Source organism: Anser brachyrhynchus, assembly GCF_964034855.1.
Source record: "Anser brachyrhynchus genome assembly, chromosome: 5".
In the NCBI taxonomy this organism is placed as follows: Eukaryota; Metazoa; Chordata; class Aves; order Anseriformes; family Anatidae; genus Anser; species Anser brachyrhynchus.
Window position 1 is genome coordinate 58,819,117 of NC_137699.1, and position 21,576 is coordinate 58,840,692.

Here is a 21,576-nt window from a genome sequence, read left to right on the forward strand (position 1 = left end):
TACTGCAAGTCAAAGTCCCACCCACATCAGAGTAATGGATTGAAATGTCCGCTTTCAGAGTTTTTTAAAAGAAATAGCCAGTTTACTGATACGCACAGAACAAGTCGCCATTCAATGGAGATATGAAAGGAGAACTACTTCCACCCAAAGAATCACAGGTATGGAAAGGCTTCCCCTATATTCAATCTGTCTCCTCTTTCCCCCCAGCTTTTACTCTGGGTTTCTTTGGCTCGTTACCTTTAACAGGCTCTCTAAGTGTATACCATACTGACTGGCCTTCTGCTCCAACAATCTGACTTCATTCACCAGCTCTCTCCAGAATTTTTCTCTCTTCTGTAGGATGGAGGGAGACACTTTCTCGGAAAATGCTTGCATGAAAGCCATGTGGGTCATGAGGTTGTGGAAAAAGTCCTGAAAAAACAAGTTAAAGCCGGCTCTTTAAGAGAAATCATGCAGGAGTATGGAGAAGGTAGAGAAGACTCACTGAGAAGAGCAGCCAGCTTCAGGGCCTCTCAAAGCTGGGAACAGGAACCCTCTACTCAAACTCTGCATCAACGCAAGATGGGCAGTTACTGATGATTTTACAGTCAGTCAATAACCAGTGATGAGTTGCACAGATTACTTTCATTTATACATTTATATAAATAATAATAAAAAAAAGATCTACATTTATACCTTCCGTTCATATAAAATACAGAGATGCTGGAGGAAAATGATGAAGGAAGTTTTAACTATGCACAAGTTGAATGTAGTGAGAGGTAATTATCATCATCATCAGATAGCCATTATTCAGTTTGTTTCAGTGAGATGGGAGATGACTCCAAGCATCAAGGGTTTGATCAGAAGTATTAGGTAGGGCACATAAATATTTTGGGATAACTGCAAGGTAACAGTTTGATTTAGTTATGGCTCAGCTGAGCCCCCAGGAAAGGGATGAATCTCAGTAAGATACTTTCTTCCACAAAAAAATCTTTGAGTATGCAAGATCATACTCTTCAATCAAGACCTTAACTAAGAACTAATATCTAGTACAAGAATTTCACTTAAGGACTGTAACCCTGTGAGCATCCTGGTAAGTGTTGATAACTACGGCAGGAAAAATTACTCTTGCTGTTTTCTTTTATTTTTGTAAATCAATGTGTGTAAATTTGGAGTGCAAATACATTCTATATTTGATTTCCTTTGTAAATAAATTCCTAACATTTTACTCTGCTAAGGGCAGTTTCTGAGTAAATGACAGAACATCATTCCTATGACTCCAGAGTAGTGATTTGCAGTGCTTGGCATCCTGAAGAAATTCTTTAAGGAGCTTGAGCTACGTGAAGCAGTTAAATCAAGACATTGACATGACGGAGACATCTCCCAGTGATTAGTATTGGCCAGGGCTTCTTGCCAAGCAGCAGAAGAGTGAGGATGCAGGCGCATTCTTAGGATCTTCCATCAAACATGTAGCAGCTGGGTACAGGGGACACCAGATTGCCAAGGGCAGGATCTAAACTACCCTCCCTTCAGGAAAGAGCTGTTAGAGCTAAGTTTCCTCCATCAGATCATGAGGGCACAGAATGCTGGAAGCAAAGTCCCAGCTTTCAGTTGCTATATAGCAGATTCAGCAATCTCATTACCAAAAGTCAGAAGGACATGCATTTTCATCACACATCAATATGTTCTGAGGTAAGCCACAACAGTAGTATTAAATAGACTGGCACAACTGATATCCCAATCTTAATTTATTACGAAAACTAGTTGTAATAAACTGTCCTTCTTAGAGAGGTCCCATTTTGGTCAACTGAAAGCTTTTCATTGTTTTCTGCAGGTACTCCAGTCCCTCTCCTATGAATTATTCTTCTCCATGACAGTTGTGAGAAACCAGTCACAGAAAATAATGCTCCTGCTATGCTGATCTGAGCACTACTGTGATTAGCATCCCATACCTTGTGATTTTCCAGGTGAGACTGTAGAGCCACCCTGCTTTTTGTTAGCTGCTTTGCATCTTGTGCAACCTTCTCTTGTCCAATAGCAACTAACTCTGCAAACCCACGAAGTAAGTCCTCATACTGGTTCTCACTGATGGAAGGGGGATTCAGCTCCACATACTTTGCTTTCAGAATCCTCCACATGTCATCCAAAACATCCTAAAACATGAACATATTTTAGTTCGGACAGAAATGAATCTTACAAAGAAAGCACTCATACCCAGAACGCTAAATAACTATCAGTCTTTTGATGCTAAAAATACCTTGCACAGAAAGATCAAACCTTGCTGAATAAGTGGAAACCGTACTGTGTTTTTACCTCTAATTTATAAACTTCCTGGATTAAGGTGATAGGTAACTGAAATCTTTCCCCATAGCCTCTCAATTTTGCTACTTGGTTCTCAAAGTTTTGCAGCTCCAAAGCACAGGCATCAGTTCTCTGAAATCAAAGACAAAATGAGGTATTAGAAAGAGTTCTGTTCTAGACTTTACATTATCACTAGCTGTGCAGCAGATCCAGGGGATCTGCAGGATCTCTGCTGTGTGACCACTTCATAAATTGACAATGACATACAGTAATCTAACAAGTTTATGAGCTAAATAAGACAAGACTGTTCATGACACAGCTCATTGGGTTTACATGACACAATCAGGAAGAGAATTCAGGTCTTGTGTCTCAGTACAACATTCAACATGCATTACAGCAGTTATTAAAAGGAATCATGGCCTCAGAAAATACCATTTTCTTGCATGAATTGGAAAGATTCACTCAGAGATGGACTGGCACAAGTTCTGTCTGAATGAAGGGAAGTTATGTACTGCTGGCATTCCTTTTCCAAGAGTGGTTATTTCACAGGATATACCTAAAGCAACAGCTCCTACCTGGGGCTTCAGAAGTTCTGGGCATAGCTTTCAGCCTCGCAGAAAGTCATGCCTGTAAACACGGTTATGAGCCTGTAACAAAAATGTTTTGGGAACCCCTCTTTGCTCCACCAGCAAGTAGATAGATGGCTCATGACCATTCTCAGAAGGATATACAGTCTGCTCATTTTTAATTCTCTACTAACCCCTACAAATTTTGCAGAAAATCTTAACTGGTCAAATGCCATACTAAGATAAAGTGCTTGTAAGTGCTCTGAATGAGTGGACATAAATACTGCAGTCCTATTCCCGTGACAAAAAGCTAGAGGTTTGCAAATAAAAAGGCATAACATGTTAAGTGCTGTATTTTGTGTAGCTTTTTCTCTTCCCTGCTATAGTGTGGGGTGTATTTGCTCCAAGAGGTTGTGGAGAGACTGGTTCCTCCACTCCGGCTGCCAGAAGGAGTGGAATTAGGTCCAACTATGGACTGGGATGTACTAAGAAAAAAGGGGTAGCAAATATTGAACTCTCATTTCCCCATTCTTAAAACCTAAGTGAGACTCAAACTTTAGAAAATATGAAACTTAGTAAATTGTAGAAATCTGGAAACATTAGCTAGTAAGTTTTTCTTTTCCTTTGAATGAAATTACCTGAAGCTGCTCAGAAACATTATGGCCACATATTGCATTCAAACATTGTTGTAGAGTAGCTTTTTTCTCAGTTAACTGATCATAGAGTAGTCTGACTTCATTCTGCAAAAGAAACATCAGAAGTATATCACACATCAGGAGTATAGTAATAAATAGACAAAATTACACAGCAAACAAAATGGCTACCTCTTACAGCAAAAGCACTTTTGCTCTTTAAAAAACAAACCAAAAAATACACATTAAAGACTCAAAGAAGTAATTTAGAGAGGGAAATTCTCTGGTCTGTGAAGTATAAGAAAGGAGATTACTCTGTCACAATGATCTTCTGTGACTGTAAAGATCTGTGAAACTAATAGAGAAACAAATTCTTCTCCTCTGAAAATGAGAAAATAAGCCCATTACCGCCAACTGATGGAACTCAATGGATTCTACATCGCAAGACCAGCCCTGCTCCTGTTTGGAGACAACATCCCAGTGCTCTTCAAAGGACTTATTTTATTATTCAACAGCACAGAGCTAGCCTGACTTGCAGATGATGAGCGCACTGGAGTTCTGATGAACAGTGGAAACTGTATTTCAAAGACTAGGTTATTCTTCCCTTTCTTCAGAAAGAATACTTGATCTGAATATTTTTCAGCAATAGCTAGAAGATTTAGTCCATCGCAAGAATCTACAGAAAACTTTTTCATTATCTGCTTTTCTGAAGAACAACAAAGGAAATGCAACTTTACAAAGCTATGGCTACTGTTACTGTGGCACACAATCTCAAGGAACAGAAAATACCAAGTGTTAAATCAACCTCCAATGCATAGCCATAAGCAGCTCAGTGCCAGACATTACACCAAGAGGGAAGAAGCTTGTCCCTGATAATAAATATTCTGTGAACAACAGAGTTTATGGCACCATACTAACTCTGATCAGTCCTGAGTCCACAAAGTAGCAGAAAGAATATACAAACCCCTCCCCGGCCTAATCCTTTCCCACAGAAACTTGCTTTAGCCTGTACATTAGCATACATAGGATCCCAAGTTACTTCTATCCTCTCTGCATGCAAATTTTCTACTGTGAACAAGGCCTCTAAGGCAGTCAGCACTGTAAACAGCAAAATAAATTTGCTTCTTAAAAGACCAAGACAAGTTTGTTTAGTACCAAAAAAAAAAAAAAAAAAGGAAAGAGCATTATAGATGGCTCATTTGTAACTCAAATGCATTAACACTGACATGTCTAACAGGTGCTGTGAAACAAGATGTGCACTTGGCAGTGGAGTACCTGATAATTGCTATTGTGATCCAGCCCAGCTTTCATTGAATTGCTCCTTGAAGCAGTAGCAGCTTGAGTTTGTTCCAGCCGTGACTGCAAGTTGCTAAAGCACTCACAGAACACATCTGTGCTCCCACCAGCGCAGGTAATAGACTTTAAAAGATCGTCCTTTTTATCACTCAAATCAGCATGAAGTTTTTGCAGCTCGATAGAAAGAGTCTAAAGGGTTGGAATAAAGATAACATGAATGAAAATGGTCTCTGTCCAAGGAGTCTTGTCTGTAAAAATGCACTGGGACTCAAGCTGCTAATTGTTGTTAAAAGACAACAGGCCCAAATCTATGCACCAAAGAGCCCAGTTGTATTAGTCCTGAGTAATACCAGTAAAACAGAAAGGAAATGTCATGCCATATATATATTTTTTGTAACAGAAATCCACTGGGGTTCCTCCTTGCCCAGATGCTCTAGGGAAGTTACCTCATAAAGAACCTGCTGCACGGCTGCCTCTTCAGTGGAGAGGACTGAGGTGTTTAACATCTCCTCCATATTATTCAAACACCGGCTGATCGCCAGAAGCAGCTCAAACAATTTTCTGTCCAAATTGGAAGAGACTTCCTCTGCCACTTTATCCTGTGTAAAGGCAAGTCAGAAGTTTTCAGTACTTTCACCCAAGACACAGCTCAGATTTGTTCGCTTGTCTAAAGTTCGAGGTTTAGTCGGCTAATAATAATAAAATGGAATTCATGAAATACTGAGGGACAGTCCTGGATGAGACAGTTACATGCATGCAATACTCAGAGCTGCTAAGGCCAAAGCTGAGAGTGACCCTCTGTGCATTAGGAGTGGTTACGGTTTTACAGAACTCTGATCTCAGGAACAGGCACAACACAATCTGCATTGTCAGTTCCAATACTACAGATTTACTTAAATCAATTCATGGGCTCCTCACTTAACACAGTTTGAGGAATAATCATTACCCAAACTAGCATGTCTTTGCATTCAGGTGGCAGAAGTATCATAGTTGAAACTTGAAATGTTTCCTCTCAAAACGCTACCCTGATTGTACATAATACCCCATAACTGATGCAAAAACTACACTACTATATACTACTACTATGCTCCATTTGCAATAGTGATTGTCTTTATTTCTCAGTGCCCAAACAGTGTCTTGTGTCCAGAATCCCTTTGGTTTCTGCAGTGCTAGAACATGCCATGTTTACCTGTGCATGCACCACATTTGCTTCTTGGCTTAGGTCTCCCAGCTGGACAGTGTAAGTTTTCAGTTCTTCGACAGTTGGGGTTCCTGCACTAGCAAACATGCCCCGGGGCAGCATGTTCAGTTTCGTTGTAATCTAACATTGGGAAAAAGAACATTGCAATTAGGTGAATAGCTCAAATGAAGATTGGGCTATGGGCAACTACATAACACTGCTTTTAAAAAGCATTAAAATAAAGGTTCCAAAGCATTAGTATAAAACACTTGAATAGCAGGGTTCCCTTTTTGCTAGAAACAATGAATTGGTTAGGCTATGTCCTGATGGGAGTATGACTGAAAAATCTGCCTCTGGTTCCCACCTTGAAGGGCTACAGGATGGGGTTTGCATTAAGGCAGCCCTGCTGCAGTGTAAGTCTTTCTTGCCTGAATAAAAGCAGATATTCATCCTTTTACGTGACCAGTGTTCTTCCATGTAATGCAGTAATTTCTGAGAACAGAGAATCTAGACATTCTAATTGAATGTGAACAAAACCTCTAATAAAAGAAATTATACTTTGTCCAAACAGTAAAATTCTGCAGTGTGTTCTAAATAAATACATAGCACTTCCTTGTTGCAGTGCAAAACTTTTGATATGTCAGAGAGAATGTTATGGTGAATTGAAGAACAAAATTTAAGCCAGAGATTTGTTTTGACCAAAATGTTCTCACTTGCAAGAACTGGGACGTGATCCACATCCACAAAAATCATCTGGGAGCTTGCTGGCTAACTCTCCTAGTTCCCTTGAAAGAATCAAGCAGGTAACATCAGGTCTGAACGTTAACTACAATTCACCTACATGCTCCCACACTATACTTAATAGTCACAGCTCCAGAGTCATTATCTACCTCAAAGTAAAATTAAAAGACAACAATGAAAATAGTATGCATTAACAATTTCCTCTGGAGAGCACTTGCACAGATTTCAGTTATCTGATGAAGAAGGGACATGAAATGATGATGCAGGAAGATATCCTAATTGCTATCTTCAACACAACCAACAGTCTGCAAAAAGAGCGTTAAGAGAGTTTTACTGAAGTTAAACAGACCTGAGGTTCTACAAGCTGGTAGAGAGGAGATTTCATCTTTGATGACAGCTCTTGTTGTAAATATTGCCATTTATTACCCGTTTGGTCCTTTGGAGATAAGGTGGGATCGGCCCGCTTGCTTTTTAGATCAGATTCTCCATTGCTGCATTCAGAAAACATTATTAGAATGGCAAATACTGAAGTAGAAAAAACAAAACTAGATTTGTAAGACTTCTTGTATAAAAGTAGTTTCTATTGCTCATGCTCCCAAAATGGAGTGCAACCAAGTGCATGTCAGAGAACAGATACCCAGCTCGCCTGATTGGGAATGCTTCAGTTTATGGCAGGTGTAAGTCCTGCCTGATATCAAGACTGACTGAACACTGACATCAGCCCAGTATCAAGGACGTTGTCACATAAATGAGACTCCATTTCTCTAGACTGGTGATTGCAGAAATCTCCCAGCTCCCGCAAATTTTTCATCTAAAGGCACATGTCCCTTCAAAGAACCACTGGTGCCACTGCAAAGTTTCAGCTGGTTTGGGCAGTTTTACATAACTGAATCTGGGGAGTGATTTTGTTATTTTGTACCTTGGTTCTAATTTCTGAGTCATGCTGTCCTCAAACTGTAGCTGCATTTTTTCCACGCACGATTCAATGAAGTCAATAAGGTTTTTCTGCTCAGCTGCTTTTACTTTCAGATCCTGTGAACAGAGAACAGAATGAACAGTAAAATCAATTGTGTGCACTGTATTACTCTGAAATGACGATTGTGCTTTTCCAATCACATTTTACATGAATTCATTTAGCAAAGAAAATATGAGTATGTCTATCAGAATAGCAAGCAGGTTATATGTAAATATGATGTTACCAAACAAACAGTTTTCTAAAAACATGTATTTTTATAGAATATATTACAGCCTGAGATGAAGTTTCAGAACCAAAACCCCTCAGTCAGAAACAAATTATGCAAGGGTACCATCCAGCTTTTTAACATTAACAGACATTTTGGACAAAAAAATCTGTGATTTCAGGGGTTGGAAGCCTTTCTCCATTCTCATGAACTCTCCTAATAGTGGAGGAGAGGGGTGTCTGTGACCTGCCCTTGAAAGATTTGATCCCACACTGAAAATTGCAGCAAATAATATATGTTGCTTTCCCATAAAGCCACAGCAGATGTAGAGCAGGCTAACTATTGGCCAGACAGAAGAATTACCTGTGGGTGCTGGAAACCATTGTGCTGGAGGAATGGCTGTTCAGCAAGGGCAAGCTGGGGCACGCTGGAGCCATTTGAGTGCAGGACCTTGATGGACTCTGGATCAGTCCTTTCCCTGTTTTGAATCTGTAAAGAGAGATCCATTCTGGGAAGGCTTCCAGACTTGATGAGAGAGCAGAACCTGCTGGTGCAGTCCAGAAAAGTGGCCTGGACCACTTGTACGCAGAATCTGCAGTGCAAACACGGTTGCTACTCTTGCAAAAAATTCTGTACAGTTCCATTTATTGAAAGTTTGCTATGTTCTAACCTGCTGCAGAAATCCTAATATTTCCCTTCCTGGCAGTTACAAGGCTTTGTTTTGTTTCTCCTGTTGGCAAATTAATTGATGCTAACTCTCCATTCTTATTGTACGACCAAATTATAGGGATGTGCAATTTATGCACCTCGATTTTCTGCCTGTGTTCATGGAGATATTTCAACATGAGCCTTTACCGGTGCTAACTCACTCATGGGCCCTGTCAGCTCCCTTTTAGATTGTTCTCTTCCAGCACTCCACAAGAGTGTGCAAATTAGCTCTAAAGCTGGGATTTACTGTCTCATTCATTGGGAAATTCAGCAAAGAAGTCAAGCACAGAAGGGGTTCACAGGACAACCTGTTTTGCCACCATTGCAGGAATCCTGTCTGGATCTATGTGGGGGGCTATGGCACTGGAAAGCTGGCTGAGTCGCTGCCTGTGCCACTTACTTTTTCTTCAAAGAGCGAGTTACTACTTTAAGGCCTCAGCTGTGATAATGTTACAAACAAACATCATGGCATTTCAAAGGCATTAAAAAAAATAAAGGACAAAAAACCTACAAACTTTTTATCCTTTTCCTATATTCCTCACAAAATCTCAACCAACTGAGCACTTAAAGAAGAAAAGATGTTGCTCAAAGACTCATTACAAATCCCACTACTTACTGCAAACTACAAATAATTATACAGCAGTGCAAACTGAAATAATAGCAAGTCTGACATTTCTGATTGACTCTTCTCCCTTCTTTGCTTCATGTGGTGAGCTCCAACTCTTCTGTTACTACAGCACATTAAAACACCATGACTCTTATTCTTGCTCTGCATGGCATTCATATGCTTTACCTGCTCTTCATTGTATTTGTCTTGAAGCATCATCTGGACCTTTTCCAAATTGCACTTCACTTCCTTCAGCTTCAGAGAAAGAGCCTCTGTCTCTTGTTGGTGACCTGCACTGTTTCCACAATCTTCCAGTAAAGAAAGGACCTTTTGTTCAATCTCTGATAACATCACCTAGAAGAGACAGGAGTCAATTATTCGTTCTTAAAAGTACAACACTCCTTTCCTGATAATGTCCTGAAATCAGTGCTTACATTTACCCTGTCTGAAATGAATAGAAGCATACAGGCAGAAATAGAAATATCTGCACCCCCCCTAGATTTTCTCTATATAGTCTCTTTTTATTTTGAACAATTAAGTATATTTTATACAATGTTAATGACAAAACTGTTTCAAACAACAGCCTCTGCTGGAAGTTATACTAACTCAGACACTAAGTAATCAAAGAGGAAAGCAGAAATGATAGACTACATTTGGATGAACCAAGATGACAACACACCCAAATGGTGAAGGAGGTAGTGCACAGACTGCTTGCATCACCCTTTGGAAGGGTCGAGTTGCATGGCTGAGTCTAAGGCACACCGAAAACTATGCAAAACTATGATAAGTGAGGAAGAAATCCCTGAGCTATTGTTCACGGTGGGGTCAGTTTAATTTATTCTAACCCCATCAACCAGAAGCAAGGTGGCAGTTCTCAAATTAGGAGGCAATGTCACCCGTGTATGGAAGTGTAGTCTTGCAAAGGAGAACATCACCTGTTATAAACAATTTTGGCTATTGGCAGAAGGTTGACAGGTCATTAGCACTGAAAAACTTCACACTAATCTTGCTTTGATGGTTTAAGGAATTAACTCTACCTTTCTATCGCCATTTAGGGAGCTCGTTGCCTCCACAACAGAATGTAGTGGGTTTATGTGGCAAGGTTTTGGTAGCAGAGGGCTGCATGGGTGGCCTCTGTGAGAAGAATCCAGAAGCTGCCCCAAGTTAGATAAGGGTCAGTTTCAGCTGGCTTCAAAAAGGACCCACTACTGCCCAGAGCCAAGCCAATAAGCAATGTTTGCACCTCTGTGAGAGCAGATTTCAGGAAGGGAAAAAAAACCTGCTGTGCAAAAGCAGCTGGGAGAGTGAGAAGTGAGAAGCAGCCCTGCAGCCCCCAAGGCCAGTGCAGCAGGAGGGCAACGGGTGCTCCAGGCACAAAGCAGCAGTTCCCCTGGAAGAGGCCCCTGGTGGAGCAGGCTGTCCCCCTGCACCCATGGGTCCCACACGGAGCAGATCTCCACGCTGCAGCCCGTGGAGGAGCCCCCGGTGGAGCAGGTGGATGTGGCCTGGAGGAGGCTGCGGCCCATGGAGAGCCCCCGCAGAAGCAGGCCCCGGGCCGGAGCTGCAGCCCGTGGAGAGGAGCCCACGCAGGAGCAGGGGGTCTGGGGGGAGCTGCCACCTGTGGGGGACCCGTGCTGGAGCAGTTTGCTCCTGGGGGATGGATGAACCCCGTGGTACAGAGCCGTGTGGGAGCAGTTCTTGAAGAGCTGCTGCCTGTGGACAGCCCCCGCAGGCTCAGTTTGGGAAGAACGGCATCCCGTGGGAGGGACCCCATGGGGAGCAGGGGCAGGGAGGGACCGTGGTGGAGATGAAGCATCAGGGACTGACCGCAGCCCCCATTGCCTGTTCCCCTGTGCCACTCGGAGGGAGAAGGTGGAAGAGGGTGGATGGGGGGAAGGTGACTTTAGTTTTTTGTTTGTTTGTTTGTTTGTTTTTTCTGTTTCTTACTCTCTAGTTTGTTAGTAATGGGTAATTAATTTCTCTAATCTCCCTACACTGGGTCTGTTTTGCCCATGACAATAATTGTTGAGTGATCTCCTTATCACAACCCTTGAGAACCTTCTCCATCATATTTTCTCCCCCTTTCCATTTGAGGAGGGGGAGTGAGAGAGCTGCTGTAGTGGAGCTCAGCTGCTCAGCTGAGTAAAACCACCACACGGAGTCAACAAAATGTGATGTCCTTGTCTCAGCTGCGTGAATTTATAACCTTTTAATCTAGTTTAAGACTACAACTACTTCTGTGACTGTTTTATCTGAAATGCCACTGGGCTTTTAGTGAAGCGACTAAGAGGAGGAACATGCATTCCCTATTGCCAAATCAAGCTGAGGACAGTAGTCACCGGCACAGCAAGGACACAGTTGGTAACTTCTTTACCTACTTCAACATGATTCCTTACAGCTTCCCAGACAATAACCCAAGACACTCCATGCTCTAAGATTTAGCTTGGCTCCAAGGCTGATACTAATACACATCCCAAATGCCATAGCCAGCAGACAAACACTCTGCAGAGAAGACGACTTTTCCCTTTGAATTTATCACCATGTATTTTGGATCTGATATCATACAAATCCTCAAACAGGCTGTGTCAGAGGAGCAGGACAAATTGAGTAAGCTCTTGCAAGATAATCATAGAACCGAGGTTGCAAAAGACCTTCAAGATCAAGTCTAATTCTCAACCTGACCTACTGTGCCCCATCAACAAATTGTGTACCTTAGTGCTATGTCCACACATCTCTTAAATACCTCCAAGTATGGGGACTCCACCACTTTCCCGAGCTGTCCATTCCAATGCTTGACTACCCGCTTTGTGAAGAAATTGTTTGTAACATCTAATCCAAATTACCAAAACAGAGTAACATTACCATGTGTCAGCCAGACCACTGTAAAAAGTTCGGATCTGGCTGTTGATTCACTCTGCTGTGAATCAGATTGAATCTCTGCATTACTTTAAACTCATATTTTGAAGGTTGAATGAGGAGACAGGTACGGTGACTCAACTGCAACAAATTAACTGATTTATACCTTATGCTTATATCTAGAGATTGTTCCTGTTTTGTGCAATGGGCATTTTTCTCTGTAGATCTTGACTAGGTTAGAAAAACATTTTTTCCTCCTTTCTCCCCCTACAAGTTCACAGCCAAACTGTTAAAACCCAGCAGGAATTCAGCAGGGCCTGCTGTTGCCTGAGGCATGCTTGTTTTTACTGGTTGCAACTGCCCTATCAAAACCTACACTGACATGAACCTTGAATGGGATCAAGATACAGCCAGCTACTTAGTGTACTCAGCATCCTAATTCCCAGAGTTCAGCAGCCAAGCACCCGGCTGCCTAAACCCAGAGGCACTTCTTGGCACGGACTCATTCCCCATTAAAACAAACAAAAATATATCTGAAAACATCTTATAGTAAATTAAAATTTGGTACTGTCTCCTTTACAGCGAGTGAATCCGGTTGCTTTAGGCAGGCTCAGTTCTTGAAGCAGATCAGTATATCATCCTGGCACCACAGGGAACTCCAAATTGGCAAATTGGCATGCCTGCACATTTTCTTTTAATCTGCATGCCTGAGAAAAACAGCTGTGCCAGGACTCCCACCCACTCCAGCCCCTCATTCCAGCTCTGTTTTGCTCCATCCGTTTCTACCAACGGGTAATTCCACTCCTTTCCTTCTGTGGCTAGCTGGGGCAAGAGGCTGCCCTAGACCTATAGCAGTACTTCCTCATACCACTGCCACACAGAGTGGGCAAGGGAAAAATCTCTACCTTTTCCCCTACAATGGTAGCTTTGGGGGCCTAAAGTGTAAAATAAGGACTTAGCAGTTCAGAAGTTATTTTACATTGGTCTTTAAATCATTCGAACAAAAATCGAAAGTGAAAATGTCGAAACAAAACGAAACCCTTTATTCTAGCTGATTAATTATGATAGAGGGCAATGAAAACCTGCCTTTTGATCGAAGATTCAAACTGTTCTGAGTCGTATTTCCAAAAATAAACTAAATAAAAACAAAGCTTTAAAAACACTCGGAGCTCTACCTCTATGCCCAAGATACATAAAGATCCCACTGTGTACAACCCTAAAAACAGGTATTTTAACTAAGCTGTTGGAAAGCTGCACCTGAAACTAAAGCCAAGCAGTTACCTGCCTTGTGCGCAGTGTAATGAAGCCGATTAAGCAGGGAAGGAAAAGCAGTAAACTGTAGCTTTTCTGCATTCACAAATCCCAGGGAAGGGTGACTCATTTGGATGGCAGCAGCAAACTGACTGCTCGGTCTTACCTGGCAATCACCAAGCTGCAGTTCCACCATCTGCTGCATTTTGGGGGTCTGGGGGTCTGACCCCAGGGACACCTTAGTTTTGTCTAGCCATTGTTCCAGCTCGGCAACCTGGGCCTGGCACACCTGGAGGATTGTTTCCGGCTCAGGCCTACCGCCATCCACCGCTTCCTCCGAGTCTCCTGTTTTCCCTGGAGAGCAGCGGGTGGCGTTGAGGACAGGAGGCGTGTCACTCTGAAGCAAAGCACAAGAAAAAAAGCAGTTATCTATCTTTTTCTTTCTTTCTTTCCCCACCCCTTACCAGTGAGAAATGTTTAACTTTCACATTCACAGAGCTCAGAACCAACTCTGTTACCGTCTTCCCAGTATTAAAAAAAAAAAAAAAAAAAAAGATAAAAGAAAAAGAAAGGGAAACTGGCAGCCAGGCGATCCTGGGATCTGGTGCAACAGGTTTCCAGGCAGCGATTTGCATTTGCCCAGGTATACCTGGGTGCACAGGAAGCGAGATGACTCACCATTAACCAGTTCTCCCCTGAGGAGAGATGTTTTTCTGAGGGAGTTAGATGTAAAAGCGCTGCAGTTTACAGCTGCAAAGCAAGCTGTTGTGCAACGCTTAGAAGTCACTTGTGTGTATTTGGTTCCAACAGGCGAATGAATGTGCTTTATTTGGGCTCTAGGTCACACCGAAAAAGAAATCTGTATTTTAAGTATATGTTGTGTAATTCTTTCCTCTGATTTGCACTCCTTTAAGAAGCAGTAGTGTACACTCCCATAATAATAAGTCTAAAGTGCTTGCAGATATTAGTTGCTTAGAAGGTTATACAGGTCTGCATATACCTCAACACATGCAAATACTTAGTAAGTCAGTGAAGAACAGTGCCTATACTACAAAACCTGTAACACTCCCAAGGCTCTAGAGCATACACACAAGCAAATGAGATGGTCAGAAGTAGTGCATAACCTTCATGTTAAAATGAGATTTGACAGAAAATCAGAGAGCCAACATGAACTGTTTCAGCTATCAATGTCTTAATTTAATCATTACTTTTCTTATTTACCTCTCAGATATCTCATGACAGTGCCATTAAGCATAGCAAATCTGAGCGTACAGATCCTGGAAACAGCCTAGGTATGTCTGTTGAGGTATATGTGATTGAAGGTATAAAAAGAAGTACCAGTTTACTTCAACCTCCATCTGAAACTTCTGACTCTAGTTCCAAGCCTGTTTGTTTTAGATTGTCAATATTTTGCCAGTTAGAGCAGAATATTTTGTTTGTTTGTTTTATTTCAACAAGACATGTAAAACATGTTGGTTCACTAGAGTAAATGTGTTTTGATAATGCCAAAAAATAACCAAGCTTTAAACATTTGTAATAGTGTGCATGACATACATATGTACGTAAGCATTTAGTTTTCACTTACGGTATGCTCTGCCCCTCCCCAGGCAGACACTGTTACTGCAGTAAACTTTATCCCCTTCCTTTACAAAAATAGAGACTCAGATATACAGTCAAATCAGTTGAATAAAAAAATCAGTTAAATACGCCTGTGCAGGTGTAACTATGTTCAGCTTCATGCACACATCATACATTCATGTTCCAACAGTGAGACCACAGAGGACATGCAGTGGACAGTCACCAAAGCTCAGCTGACACACAGTAATTCAAACATGTTTCTGAATCCCAAATTATGTTTTAGGCTGCTGTAACTGAATTTGCATAGGAGGGACAACATGCCAGGAGGGGGGAAATGGTATCGTTTAGCAATCACTGGGATAGCGGGAATTATTTAATTTTAGTGTGCACTTAAGTTCTAAATGGAGAACATAAATATAACCGTCTCCATATATCTCTACACTTAACCACATCTCTAGGGGAAACAAATGAATTTAGCATTTATAAAAATAAATGTCTTCCTGTCTCCAAGTAGTAATTGATCACATAAATAAATCATTTAACAACAACAAAAATCACTCCCTATAGGGAGCTGTATAGCATATGGAGATAGCACAGTGTACCAATACATGGATGTGGTAAAGATGTTGCAGGCAAAAAAGCTGTGTGCCATGGTTTGAGGAAGGGAGCTCTTAACATTCTCTACAGGAGCAGAGAAGGACTCCAGCTCACATCCTGACAGCACTCTCTCCACAGACCACAGAGCAGCCGTGTCAATCTCAAGACACTGCTCTGCTCAGCTTTCGTATTATTGGGTTCAATGGGCTGTGAGTGTCCCTGAAAGACAAGAGGCCGACAAAATACAGTTGTGGCACACAGAGGTACCGGCAGGGCGTATGTTGTCTTGTAAGATGCCTGGCTACCCAAAAAGTTCACCTGAAGATTTAAGTCTCTTGAATACAGGTGTCTGAATATCCATTACACTCAGCTGAGATTTACTCAGTGCAGCTCAGCCTAACACGAAGGAGCAGTGAGAGCTCAGCTGGATCACTTTCTGTGCTTGGGGACCGCAGTGACTACATCTCCTTTGCCTGCAAAGGGAGCTTACAGACGCCCTGCACATGCAAAGACCAACACCACCGCAGCACAGCAGAGAGACAGGACACAAAGAGGTCATGTGTACAGACAGGTCATATGTAATACACTCACTCACATGAGGCAGAATGCTATTGCTTATAATATTAATAGAGAACTAATACCAATACCCAGCTTCTGACTGGTCTTAATAGTTAGCTATGTACCATTGCAGAAATGTGAAATGTTTTAACAAAGCACATCTCAGATTCTCCCTCCAGCTCTTTTTCTTTCCTTAACTATAAATTAAAGGATAAGTTTGATGAAAGCAGTTAAGGAACAACGGGAGACAAAATAACCTGGGAGCCTGCTCCTGCCTCATGCAATGAAGAATTCTGGCTTGTTCCATGCTCTAAACCCAGCTAGAGCTGAGGCTGCTCTGCTACCAGTCTGCTGCTCCTGGCCTTGCTGGACTATTCAAAACTGTCCCCATATGTTCTTTTGCATATAACCAATAGGCTGCTGCCCACTCCTCCTTAAGCTAGTGCTTGCATTCCACAAAGCAACAACGTATGGGAGTGTCATTCTAATTAATTTCTCCTTTATGTAACACTTAAAAATCCCATAGTTGATCCAGACCTTTATCATTTAAACCCTTCCATTCATGGCTGTATGAATGCCAGCATCTTTACTCCTGAAAATACTCCAACTTGTTCCCCAGTAAACTTCATTTTCAGGGAGCAAATCAAAATGTATTATTCATTTTCACCCTAAGCAGCAATATAAAGAGGCCCATAAAGGGTTGTAGGTATCCTACCATATCATTAATCCTGCCACAAACTCCAGTAGCATTATCATAACCAAACAGGGCCTCTGCCCAGTAGCTGGGTTATGCAGTGAGCCCCGAAGGTCACCTCATTCAGCCTACTTCAGGCTTTCAAACTCACCGTGGCTTGATTTCCTTGTCCTGTGCCAGGGTCTTCAGTGTTCTGCAGAGTTTGCAAAGACGTTTCCTTGCCACGTTTATTGCACGATCCCATTAGCTCAGCAGCATCCTGTAGAGTCAGAGGCAACAGTGGAAATGTTGTTATCATTTATTGCCTTGTTGTGCTAGAGAAGCCTCAAAGGGCAGCAGCCATTCAACCCATGGTATATGAGATGATCTTTTCATGTACAAAGGGAACCTCTTCTACAAATCATCCCCTGACAAAATGCACATTCGATTGCCTTTCCAGGAGTTAGTGAAATGAATTGCTGCTAACAAATATGCCTTTCTATCTTTGGTGTTTTTGTCAGGCTTCAAGAAATTCTTATGTACAATAGGAAAGAACACTTAAGGCAAAATTTAGTTTGTTGCAGAAAAAGGAGTTATCTCAGTAAGGCTGTCATCCTGAATTTCTACAGTCTCTTACTTCAAAGACTTCAACACCTAGGACTTGTGCAGATCCTTTCCACAAAGATTAGTTCCTGCCCTGTGGAGATAAACCTGAGTGCGTTACCTGTGAAACGCCATCTGACAAGGTACCAGAAGACCAGGAGTTTGCGCTGTCTTCCTTATGATTTTCACCGTCTTTTTCTGAAGGCCAAAAGCTCACATCTGTCTCTGCGGCTGTACTTCCCTTTGAAAGTAGCAAGAGCTCAGCATTAGCTTGTGAAAAGGAAGCTCAGTTGTTTCTTCAGGCAATGTAAAGTACTGCAAATCTTTACTAACACTTGGCTCTATTTCTGCTTTGTTTATCTATCTTGTGTTTCCCGAATCCCACCTCTGCCTTGCTCTAAAGCTTTGCTTGAAGATGAATGGCAGCTGGGTGACACTGACAGATTTCTCCTGAGACCTTAAGAGTATTCTCAGTTTTTTCATGCTATTCCAAAATAAACAAACAAAACACCTCACCAGCAAATCAATCCTTCTCCTGTCCTGTCCCCTAAAAACAAAACAAAATATCTCCCAACTTTTGTATGCAAAGAAAACTTGCATCAATAACGAGCAGGTAGCTAGGCTACAATCTTGTCAGCATTTCTGCACATTCCTGATTTCACTTGAATGACTTGCACGAATTTGTCCCTCTTGGGAGGTTTGCAGAGTTTTGTGGATTTTTTTTTCCTTTTTCCAAAAGCTATTAATGTCAGCATGAAAATTTACTCCGAGCCTTGGTCCTCTCCAGTTCATCTGGGCATTCATACTCACCAGATTCACAGCAACCTGTTGAGCAGTATTACCCAGCTTCTCCCATTATCCCAGAAATCTCTCCTACCTTAACTTCTTCCCCAATAGTTTGATCATGCCTTTTTTTCTTAAGCTCAAACATACAAGACATTTTGGTTATTTCTTTTTTAATTTTAGCACTTCAGAGGCTGTATAATTTTTGTGAAAGGAAACCCACATATAAACATTGTTTTTTAGGCCCATGCCTTGCCATTAACACTTGCATAAAGGGGGTATTACTGTATAAGCAATCCCATCAAAAGCAGGATCACACATTGTAGAATGAGTTGCTATGTAATATTGGTAAGCTGACTCGAGTTCAGTTTCTTAGTATATTTTCTTGGTGTGACAAACTTGGCTTCCATTTGTTCTAAATTATTTCAGATTTACACATTTTTCATAATCTGTCGTGTAACAAAATCTTGTACCACACATATACAGCTGTATATGTAAGATATATATTGAACTCACCTTGCTGTGGATAGAATAGTCTTCTGACTCTTCATCTAAACAAGGCAGAAGAAACATCATTCCTCTTTTTTTCAACTACAAAACACACAAAGAGACAGCCTAATTATTCATGACAAGAACAGTAAAAGCCTCTTCTCTTCTGCCTGTAAACTAAAAGAAAGTTACCGCTTGGGGTCCACTTTTGGAGAAGCAGTGAGCATCTGCCACGCTACATTAAAGTAATTGAAAGCTGCAGGTACTAAGCACTTCTGAAAACTAGGACTTTTAACTATGCTTTAATGTTTCAATATCACAGCTATATTTGGGGCAAATTTCATTTTGCTCCACGAAAATAATTTACTGAAAATTCCAGAACAACTGCTTACCAATAAAACTACACACCTAGCATTTTGCTGTTGATTGCTTAATGTAAACTTCACGTTGGATCTGCTCATGCTAAAAAATAACCTAAGGCACACCTCTTTCCTGCCTTCTCATAGGCATGCATTATACCCAGTCCTTACAGGATCATTCAAAAGCACAAAGGAGAGGAGAAGTAATACTGGTTCACAGCTGGAAGGATACACTTCTCTCACATGCTCATCTTTCTGGAAGAAGGGCTATTTACCTTCCCTCTTCATCTCTTGGGTAAGTGATCACAACATGGTTCTCGACTTACCTGCTGATCAGAAACATTAGTCCCAATTGAATCAGTTTGTGGAAATACAGAGGCTGGGGGTTCATCTCCTAGGTCAGGCACTTCTTGCTGTAAGCATTGGTGAAGCTCAGACATTGAATTCTTCATCCCAGTAAGAATATCTTCCTTTCTCTGACACAGCTTGATGATTTCTTCTTTTACAGCTTCCATTTCTCCCTAAAGAGGAACATCGTTTGTAATCAGAGATTTCTCTTAGTTAACCAAACGGTAATGTAACAGATGACGCTTGTGATACATCTTACTGGGACTGGGACTGGATCTGTTTGCCCTTTTTCCTTTCTCAGGGCTTTGGGACAGTTCCCCATCGTTACTGCAGGAGACGTCCGGACACGTACAAAACAACAGCAACAGATTCAGCTCAGAACAGCACTTGCTGCCTATAATGCATAAGTTGGTAGTCTGGAAACAAATGTGAAAGGCTGGATAAATAAATTTAACTAGGTCTTGCATAGCCATGGGGATACGAGTTTCCCTCAGGACAGAGGGAATGCAGCTGAGTTACATTACTCTGTGAGTCAAAGCAGGTTGTGTTACTTCCAACTACCTTCTCTGGAAACCTGACACAGAACAGTTGGGATAGCCCAAATGAGAGCAAATACAGCTAGGAGTAATTCAGGGCTAAGTCTTCTTTGCAGAAGCTGATCTAAAAGAAGCAAATATAAACCATTTGGAGGGTTTTAGTGACACAGCTAGGTACTAGAATTTTCCTGTATCTTTGAGCATGATACCGGAGCAATGGTCCCCAAGAAAGTACAAGGAAAATATTTAATGTTCTGCAGGGATTAAACAATAACTCGAGTAACTCAGCACTAACAAAGAGGGAAATAAATCTGTCTTGCTTTTCCCCTTGGCCATGACTATTGCTCTAGAGCCTTTTGCTAGGGGCCTTCCCTTACCACTTGGTCACCAGGTAAGCAAAGAAAGCACAAGCAGTAACAAACCAAGACAGGACAAGGAATGAAATGACTCACCTCCTTCATTACTGAAAGTGCTAAAGCTCTCTGAAGCACTATGGCTTGATCAGAAAACTGAGAAATGGCTAAAAATCCCAATGCAAACTGGGATCAGTCCATCAGAGCAAGCTTTGATGCTAAGCTTATAATAACAACAGCATTGATTCCAGAGTCTGCTCTATCATAGTGTGAATAAAACTAAAGAAGTAATAATCTGTGACAGATGAAAGCAGTAAGACTGCTGTTTTTGTCTCAAATACAGCTTCCTTTGTCAGCAATGCTAGCATGGCTGCATGACTAGGAAGGTGGAGGCAGGAAACCCAGCAGATTTTCAACAGTTGTGGAAAATCTACTCAGACAATGATGCTTTTTCCTTTTATACACTGGAAAACACAAGGTGAAATTTTCCAGAGGTAAAAGCAAGAAATAGTCACTGGAACAAGGAGATGGCCATCTGTGAGAATTTACTATATATTTATAAACGTTCACTAAGAATAGTATTTCTGTTGCTTTATTGCAGAAGCAGATTACACCATAAATTTACCAGCTACTGCTTTGCAAACTTAACTAGCCAAAAAAAACTTCCTCAGAAATCAAATCTTTATAGACATCACTTCCACATTTAGAGACCCCCCAGTAAGATGGGCGGTTCCATTGCCAATCCTATCAGTGAAATGCTACAACTGTGAAACAGATTTTCTTCTAAAACAAGAGATATTAAACAGAAAGATCTATACTCAAAGACAAAAACAAGTAAGAATCAGGAAATGAGTCATGCTTAGCACTAGCATCAAGTCTCCAACATCCAACCTGAGAGCAGAGCAGCTATGTACTTAGGAGTTACCAAGTGATTATAGTTATTAAGCAAGTACAATGTATGTTTATTAACTTTATTGTGACTGACTGTAAAAAGCTGAGCATTTCAGAGGCACTTTATAAATAGTTATTATACTTAATTAGTCATTTCCTGACTTCTGCAGGGCTGTCTTTAAAACACATCTCATTTTTGCATTAAATAAGCAATTCATCCATTACAGAAAGCAGCCAACTGCAGGGAGGAAAAACAGTGTGTTATCAGTTGATGAAAACACAGCATGTCAGCGAGGACAAGGAAAGGAGTTTAAAGAATCTAACCCTAGCTAGAATCACGTGAAGTACCATTGCATGGTCAGTGATCAGAAAGGGACACAGTGCTCTCTTCATGCACTACCCCAAGCTGCTACCTCAATAACGTGAACTGCCACATTAGCCAGATGAGGAGCACAGGCAAACAACAATGCTGCATATTGTTTCACCAAAATTTTCACTTTTCACTTTAGA

At 41.3% G+C, this 21,576-nt stretch overlaps 1 protein-coding gene across 6 annotated transcripts in view; it reads right to left on the bottom strand.

The window, feature by feature from the left end:
• Window positions 1-21,576, bottom strand: part of SYNE2 (spectrin repeat containing nuclear envelope protein 2) — a 187,598-nt gene that overhangs the window by 61,795 nt on the left and 104,227 nt on the right. For all 6 annotated transcript variants that reach the window (XR_013951889.1, XM_080593985.1, XM_080593984.1 and 3 more), the window contains 16 exons: window positions 19,265-19,459; window positions 18,607-18,681; window positions 17,429-17,548; window positions 16,877-16,984; window positions 13,465-13,695; window positions 9,378-9,545; window positions 8,240-8,365; window positions 7,615-7,727; window positions 7,045-7,186; window positions 5,964-6,095; window positions 5,221-5,373; window positions 4,754-4,963; window positions 3,485-3,586; window positions 2,293-2,412; window positions 1,932-2,132; window positions 238-411 (listed from right to left, as the gene is read on the bottom strand). Coding sequence is in view for 5 of the 6 variants with exons in the window: in XM_080593985.1 (XP_080450111.1) it covers window positions 238-411; window positions 1,932-2,132; window positions 2,293-2,412; window positions 3,485-3,586; window positions 4,754-4,963; window positions 5,221-5,373; window positions 5,964-6,095; window positions 7,045-7,186; window positions 7,615-7,727; window positions 8,240-8,365; window positions 9,378-9,545; window positions 13,465-13,695; window positions 16,877-16,984; window positions 17,429-17,548; window positions 18,607-18,681; window positions 19,265-19,459 (2,370 nt within the window). In the remaining variant the exon portion in view is untranslated. The remainder of the gene's footprint in view (window positions 1-237; window positions 412-1,931; window positions 2,133-2,292; window positions 2,413-3,484; window positions 3,587-4,753; window positions 4,964-5,220; window positions 5,374-5,963; window positions 6,096-7,044; window positions 7,187-7,614; window positions 7,728-8,239; window positions 8,366-9,377; window positions 9,546-13,464; window positions 13,696-16,876; window positions 16,985-17,428; window positions 17,549-18,606; window positions 18,682-19,264; window positions 19,460-21,576) is intronic.